Genomic DNA, 8,812 nt, shown 5'->3' with positions numbered 1-8,812 from the left:
TTCTGCGTTCAGCAGTATAGGCTAAATACCAAATATTTGTATGTTGCATCTCTAATTTAGAAGGAGCAATTGTTGTTTATTTTTTAAAATTTAATTTTTTTAATTACAATTTTACAGTGTTGAGCATAATCTTGTATGTCTATACAATTTAAAAACTCCTTGAAAAAAGTTTTTTTTGCAATAACGGACCCTATTTGCACAAATTCATAAAAGCGGACCCTGGTTGAAAGAATGTGAGTAATTTTATCACAATTTCACGAAAAACAGACCTTTCACAAAATGTCTGGACAGACCCCTGATACAAGACAAATGTGCTCTGTTATGCACCATTTCTAGTTTGTCTTACCTTGCTTCTATCTTAATTTTATGTGTGTACATTGTTAGAATAATTTTTAAGTTGACAAATTAACCTAATATAAATATGGTGAAAAATTATAAGCCTAAAAGGATACTAAGCTTCTAGAAAGCAAAAATAGTGAATTTCTTTTAATGATTGAAAATGAAAATTTCAGTGTGAGAGCTGCTGCTAGAGCTGAAGAGTTAATCTTTATTCCTGCTTTTAAATAAAACGTTTTATAACAGCTTAAACATATCTTTTTGGTTTATTTGTTTGATCTTAATGTCTTATTTGTTAATTACTATTGTATAATTATTTTTAAACAGCCCATTTACTATAAAAACTGGTGATCAGTAATTACCCCAGAAATGATCAAGAATTACCCCGGAAATGATCAAGAGAAGGGGTAATTCCTGATCACTAAAAATTTAAGATCTTTTAAATTCTAATTAGATTTTCAAACAAAAGAAGGTAGAATAGGATTCATCTCATATAGCTTCAAACTTCCAGTAAATATTAAAATTCTATCTTGAATAGTTTTTTCACAAAATAGATGTTTGCATTTTTTGATCAATAATTACCCCAGGTCACCCTATCTAAACAAGAAATATATTTTGAATAATACTGCTAATAGTCATATATTTTAAAAACCTTTACGCAGAATTAAATTTAATTCATGTGAATAAAGATACTTTGAAGTATTAATAAATAACAACAGTAATTCATGCATATTTTTTTTTTTTTTAATGTTGCAAATAAGATAGCAATACTTAAATATGGAATACCGAAACAAATAAAATTTACACAAAACCATAATGAGAAATAACATGTTATTAAAATGCATTATAAGAATTAAATTATACCAAAATTTTTTATCTGAACATATATATTTTTATTTTAAACCGCCCTTGAACAGCCGTCCCAATTTTTGGTTCTATGACTACTGATGTTTAACTCCCTAGCCTTGTAATTTTGAACCTAATTCAGAAGACAAGGGAACTTTTGGATAAAGTATTTAGGGAAATCTTCCATCATGGAGAACTTTTTGTTGAAACTAACTCGCATTTGCATTACATGGAGAGGAACACCATAAAAACCTCCCACAGTTTGTTCGACTAATCAAAATAACAGAAAGCTTCAGGTGTGATATAACAATACCAGGTTTTCTTTGTTCTACATTTAAATGACTATTTTTTTATCACTCTTAGGAGATGAGATTAGTCAGAATGTGATTCTTTCACTCTTATTAAGAAATTACAGAATTAAATGGCTTATATTTATATATAACTTAGGGCCCATTAATATAAAATTTGAATCAAAATAATATTATCAGGGCTGCCACTGGATGAAAACAAGAAAAATAGTTGCTTTAGTTGCATCATATATGAAAAAAAGTCTCCTAAATAGTCTCCAAGATCAGGGTTGGGTTTTTAACGTCAAAAAGTGGTTTTTGACTTGACAAGGGTATAATACTGGTTCAAACCGTTGAAAACCCGTCAGCAACTGAAGTTTGCCAAGAAAATATATAAACTTCAAAACTACCAACAGTTGCCATGCATTATATTGAAATTTAACTATACTATAGGTAATCAGCAGGTTTTAAAATATTTTTTAATTAAAATGAAGGCAAAATAACAGATTTAAAATCTCAGAAATTTATATTCAAATACATGTGCAGAAAATTTTGGACAAAAATTTTTTAAATATTTATATTTTGAAAAAAAAATTTTTTTTTTTTGATATTTAAGAAAATTAAAAGTTTATTACTATGCATTTTTGACATATAAGGAACATATAACTAATATTTATCAGGAATTTACAAGTTATGTTGTATGAATACAAACTTGATACAAGTGTACAAAATTTTTTTTTTAATGTTATACTGAATATCTTTATTATCCAGTATGTTAATTTGAATTTAAAAGTAGTTATATTNTAAAAAATCGCAAAAGGGATAAATTCATTTTATTGTCCATGTGGTAGTTTCAATGTCAACTGGGTGTGGCCAATTTATGGTCAAACAGAGGAGGGAAATTCGGGGGCAGTAAAGCACAGCTGTCAAGATTGATTGATCAGTTTTTTCCAACTTCCATTTCTTTATTTTGTTCATTGGAAATGCGGGTGTTTTTACTTCTCACTTTATTTTAAACTGCTTTAGAAACAGATGTTTCCTTTGATACAGATTTATTATTATTTTTTTCTTCAGGCTTCGTTTTTATTTTTAAAAGATAAAATAAAGTAAGTTACTTCAACAGAATAAAATTCAAAATAAAAAGAATATAGCTGATTTTTTTTGTCTTAACAATATAAATTTCTTAAAAGAAAAAACGAAAAAGATTAGAAGTCAAGGTCACCTTGATTGGAATGTACACTCACTGATAAGAATGTGAGAAAAATTTAGGGTGTGGTGGGAGAGTTGAATGTAAAAGATTGAGCAGAAAAGAAAGACGGTGCTTAGAATTTTCTTGAGTACCGTTTATCGGCCCCCCTCTATATCACGCCGATTTTCGTCAAAATTAAGGGGGGCGCTTTATCGGTATTTTACGGTATCCTAATTAAATACATAATTTTAAAAATTAGAGCATGCATCACACTACATAATCAAAATGAAAATGATGGAAGTAGAAATTTAATTCAAAATTCAATAGTCTAGTTCATTTGTTCCTCGCAGCATGCAGTAGCACATAACTAGTTTTGAACATTTTTCTGTAAGATTTTCAATATCACATGAAAATGAATACATAATATTACAAAAGATGTGAGTTTTCAAAAGTACAAGATTTTGGTTACCATTCAAAATATAAGTGTTTCTTCAAAATTTTAAATTTATTTTTTCTAGAACATATTTAGAAACACTATCCTTTATAAAATATATATAAATTTTATGTATTAATTAAATTTCACATATGAATATAGGTTTTTGACATTTTTGACAGTGAGGTTTTTGACATGACGGTTTAAACCGTCAAAAACTGTCACATGTCAAAAACCTGCCAGCCCTGTCCAAGATATATAAAATAGTTGTTAACATCATATCCTCCTCTAACATAATTTTAATTATTTGTGCCGTAATAGCATAAAATTCAAAAAACATGCAGTTAGATACTCATATTCAATAAAAAATCTACATTTATTTGTGGATTTACCAACAATATATTCTTTCACACTACGCAAAAAAACAGGGAGTTTTATTTTTATCTGTTACAGAACAGTTGAATTTGAAACTTGAATTTCCTTTCTCGGTTCTAATTTGCAGCTGCTTAGTTTAGACATTAAAAAATAATAATAATAAATATTGCAATTTAATTCTGTTTTATTTTGTTTATTTTTCATAACCGACACATTTCCAAATTTTAAAGCTTATCAAATAAAATTACGATCACAACTAGACAAAACGAATATCACCATGTACCCTTTTTTCTATTCTAAATAGCTCTAAAAAAATTAACAACAAATTTTGTGTAATTAAAGAAAATTTTTCTAATTCGTTCAAACTAAAAAGAGTGGAAAAAACTTAATCCTCAGAGATATTACACTAGCTTTCTGAAGCAGGACTGGAGGAGCATTCACGTATGTGCGAATTCCAATACCATCAGTCTGATTGATTAAATAAGTCTGTCATACTTTTGGCATCAAACAGTGAGAAATAATTAAGTTAGGATAAAACGAAACCATGGCAAAAAAATGGGGGAAGCTCATGAAGTTATTCTTCACTTTAGTCGCTTCGGCTTAAAAAAGTCGCAGATTTTACGCAAATCATTGCAAATTAGTTGTTTTTACTCATATTTCTACTAAAATAGTCGCCATAGTTGCTATTGCTTTAAAATAGTCGTTTTAGTCGCCTTTTTAGTCTCCAATGGCAGTCCTGTATTATATACTTAATACGGTACTTGCGTATTAATGCAACCAGGCCAAAATTCGCATAAATCGCCAAATTTGGCGTAAGTAGAAAAAATTGAAATCAATTTTTTTTATTATAAAACAAAGTATTTTATAAACAAAATTATAAGCATATATTTTAATAACTTTTTAGATTACATATTATTTCGACATCACATAGTGCATTATTTCTCATAACAAATACAGTTTTTTATATTATTTTGTTTTAAAATATAAAATAGCAATTAAACCCTTCCGGTTTCGAATTTGAATAAGTTGCAGAATTATTTTTTCGGCGGAAATCTTCAGTTTCATTTTATGAGAATTTTTACAAGTACGTTCGTTCGGTATAATTCCATATCCCTGTAACAATTCAACAGCATCTTTTTCACTTGCAGGCAGATCTCAAATACCCTATTTCACAGCATTCAATCTAACCAGTAAGCAAAATAATTTGTTTACGAAAAACCACGTATAACACGTAGGGTTGGCGTAAGTAGGGTCGCCAAATTTGGCGATTTATGCGAATTTTGGCCTGGTTGCGTTAATACGTATGTACCCTTAATACTACATATGCATAAACAGGGATCAGTCCAGACCGAATTTACTACCGTTTAGCGGTACCTTCACATATTCAGCTTTAGGAAAAACGGTAGCTTCACAAATTCAATTTTAGGAAAAAGGTAGTTTCACAAAATACTTTTTCCTAAAATTTTACTTTTGTATTCCTTAAGAAATGATAAAAAGGTCAAGAAAACTGATATGGGCACATTAGGCCTTGGCCCTTAAGGGCTGTCGCGCCCCTGCGTTAAGAAATGATAAATCCATATTCTAGCCATATTTTTGTGTTGGATTTTTAAATATAATGTTTAATTTTCACAAATTATGTCTATATTTTCACAAAATAGGTACCTCTCAGAAAAACCTAGACAGACCCCTGATAAATCATATGGGAAGATCTCTGTATTAGTAAATACATCAAAATAATCACCAACTTTTGGCCATTTTCAGGCCATGGAATGAGAAAAACGGCAACAACAAAAAAAAAAACATTATAAACCAACTTGACGGGTGTAACTTTTAGCCTCTCTCAGGAAGACGGGGATATTTCTGTAAGCGTGATCTGTCGTGCCAACTGCAATCGCCAAATAGATTATAAGCCTGCAAATTTTATTAAAGAAACAGGTGGATATTTGACGGGGGTGGCAGGGAGTTATACTTTTTGAGTTGGTCAATTTCTGAGATGTTTTTCTTTAATTTATAGTCAGTCACTACCCCTAAGTCGCCAATACTTTGCAATTATTCTGACACAGATCACTATAAGGAAATCTCGCAGAACAACAACTGCACATTTTTATTTAAAAAATTTTAGAAAGTTTGAAAATGGCGATTGTAGTTAACACAGAAAGGTACTGATACCCAAACCCATATTATAAAAAAAAACATTCATCGGAAAAATAGAGGATTTGTTCAAACAAATTTCAGGTCTAAATAAAAGCTTTTCCATAAAGTACTTCTGTATCGTGATCTGTTATGCCAACTACAATCGCCAAGGTGCAAAATAGATTTTAAACAGGGGTGGCTATGAGTTACACCTTTTGAGTTGGTCTCTTTTTGTGATTTTTTTTTTTTTTAGTATCACACGGTCCGCTGCCCGGAAGTTGCCATGACTTGGCGATTATTCTGTCACAGATCAGGATACGGAAATCTACCCTTTTGAACAAAAATAACTTTGTAAATACACCTAATTATTTCATAAAAATTTGATTATTTTACATACTACTATTTGTATCAAAATATTCCTTACCTGTTCAACTACTAAGATAATAAGAAATCCGAATCCTAACAACATTTCACTTAAGGGATATGAAGGAGTCAAATCTAAAGATTTAACTATGTGATCAACTTGATCTCCAACGTCAGGAAATAGATGCAATAAACATGTACCTAAAAATACTCCTCCTGCAAAACAGCTCAGAAAGCTTAAAATTTTTCTGCGATTTATGTGCCTATCCGCAGGATCATAAAGCGATAAAGGTTGCCTAAATATCCACAAAGGTAACATTGATGCAAAAAATGTTAAAAGCAGCAACGCAAGTGCAGAAAGAACTTTCACGCTAGAAAGATCCATGTTATTTGGATTAAAAAATGGATAAGATAATAAAGGCAAAATATAAAAGAACAGAAAGAATCTTTAATAAACTAAATGTAGCTGCATCATCGAGTAATAATTAACTTGGTAAAGGTAAATATTATATACATCAATGAAATGAAGATAAAAACAGGGAAAATTGAAGATTAGGATGGAAGATTGAATGGTCAACAGAATAAATTTTTACAATCAATACTTGATATTGAAGAAATGGATAAAAATAGTGAATTTGAAATCACATGATTATGACTCATGCTAAAGGAAGTATTTAAAAGAACACAAGTTTCGATATCGCGCAGAATGCACATAAAAAGTATGTCATCACTGCCACAGCCTCATTGATTGATTGATTACGAAATTCCATTTTTATTTCACTTCAGTACTTGCAGTGCAAACAATTACAGTGTGACGGACAAAGTGTTATAAAAATAACTTCGACTTTGAACTATACTTTTGATCGGAAATATCGCGTATTTAAAATTCGATTTTTCACGCATTAATCAACCAATTTCATTCCAATTTTGTATTTTATCTTATAAAATTACATCTTTTAAAATGAAGTAAAAATTTGCATAACTTAAAATTCAAATTTTTTCGATTATTATTTAGGTTATAACCAGATATGAAAATTAAGTGGTTCAATAGGACTGCTTAGATATTCATTTAGTGATCCAGAAACTAAATATGGTAGACAAAAAAAAAATCGAATTTCGCAATTACATAATTAATGTTATGGTACATATCAAAAGTTATTAATTACCATCCATTACACCCTGAAACTATTTTGATTCATTAGTTCATAATTATTTAAGATTACCATTTATTAAAATTAAGTGTAAAAAAATAATTTTGGAAAATGGATTCAACATGGATATTAAAATGCTTCTAGTAAATAGGTAAATAAATAAATTAGGAAAACAGAGAAAAGTGAAAGTAAAAACTTGCAAAATACTACACTAAAAATTAATTATCTTAAAATTATAAAATTTTGAATAACGTCAATTCTAAAAGAGCCAGAAATATTATTTCATTAATGAACATTTATACTGACAGTACATGAATGCAAATCATAGCACAACACGTAAATTTGAAGTTTCATAATTTAAATTAAAAAAGGTTCTGCAAAAGTAACTTTCTGTTATTCTATTTGAATGCCACGACGCATTTGAACTCCATACCGTGCATTAAATAATAAAATTAGTGCAGCAAATTTTCATAGAACTCAATGCAAGAAAAAAACTATTTTTCGTTACTATTTTATAAATTCCAACCATATTTGAAAGGAACAAATTTGCCACCCATGCATAGCAAATATCAGCAAAACATTTGGCGACAATAGTCCCTGCCCTGGAGTGAGCCCTAATTATTGTTTTAAAAAAACGTAATTAAAAATATTAGATAAGTATTAAAATCATTTTTTCCAGGGAATTCACAGTGGGAATGGGATGCAGCTTCTTGAAAGTTTGGTTTTGAATGTTTATTTTTGTCTCATAAGTTAGGTGATTTTAGAAGCAAGGAAAGAAGTTCAACCGGTTCTGTTACGAAACAAGCTCAGCTTTATGTATGTTAAAAATATGGTAAAACCTCTTCGCTGGCTTCAGAACTGGTTTTTATTAAAATTCAGAGCAATTATGAAGCAGCATTCTGAGGAAAATGTTTATGTTTTGCCTAAATTCTTGATTAACAGTTTATTTTGCTGCATCCAAATGAAAATTTGAATAGTTGTCAGTTATTTTAAGATAAACAAATTTTATAATTAAGTGCATTTTTTTTAATTGCTTAAAAATATAATTATAAAGTAATCCAAATTTAGGACCACTTTCCTTACAAAACTTTTCAGATATAGGCGAACTTCTATTTTTGTAGGTCAGAAATCCAAATCTGTCAAAAAAGGAATGTTTGTTCAGAAAAAAATTCATTTTTATGTCTGAAGTCGTGACTTAAAATATCGTTTGCTCAAATTAATTAGCTTATTGAAGTCATCCTCCTAAACCACCAAGAATGAATCCTGGAACGTCAAGATCCGGTCATTACATCAAAAATCAATCAGGGTAGTCTTTTTTTAAACTTTCATTTACTTATTTTACGCATTTGGGTCTACACTTGTTTGCTCCTTTGAAAATAACTCTTGAGACAATAAAACATGTGACCTTAACGTTTCTCATCACTAACTGAAATGTATTACCGTCTTCTTCTTACCAGTATCTACATTCACTCGAATGAAACTTAAAAATACCCTGATTAGGAACACATTACTGAATTGCACAAAAACTGTTGCGTCTGCTTGCAGAGAAACTGATTGAAGATCAGAAATCAGCGACACGAAAATATCTAAGATCCGTTCGAAATTCTCATGGAGCAGGAAAAAAATTTGATCCCCAGTGTTATGGAATAATTTATCAAATTTCAAACGTCGCACTCATGAAATGCATACCATTTGCTTA

General features: G+C 29.7%; 1 protein-coding gene across 1 annotated transcript in view; it reads right to left on the bottom strand.

The window, feature by feature from the left end:
- LOC107437006 (zinc transporter ZIP1) overlaps positions 1–6,722 on the bottom strand; it is a 17,053-nt gene extending 10,331 nt beyond the window's left edge. The window contains exon 1 of the mRNA XM_016048868.3: positions 6,024–6,722. Within this exon, the coding sequence (XP_015904354.2) occupies positions 6,024–6,347 (324 nt within the window). The 5' untranslated portion in view covers positions 6,348–6,722. The remainder of the gene's footprint in view (positions 1–6,023) is intronic.
- Positions 6,723–8,812: the final 2,090 nt, after the last annotated feature.

This window comes from Parasteatoda tepidariorum, chromosome 9 (genome assembly GCF_043381705.1).
Source record: "Parasteatoda tepidariorum isolate YZ-2023 chromosome 9, CAS_Ptep_4.0, whole genome shotgun sequence".
In the NCBI taxonomy this organism is placed as follows: domain Eukaryota; kingdom Metazoa; phylum Arthropoda; class Arachnida; order Araneae; family Theridiidae; genus Parasteatoda; species Parasteatoda tepidariorum.
Note: the sequence above shows the minus strand (reverse complement) of the source record. Positions and strands in the feature narration are given on the sequence as shown.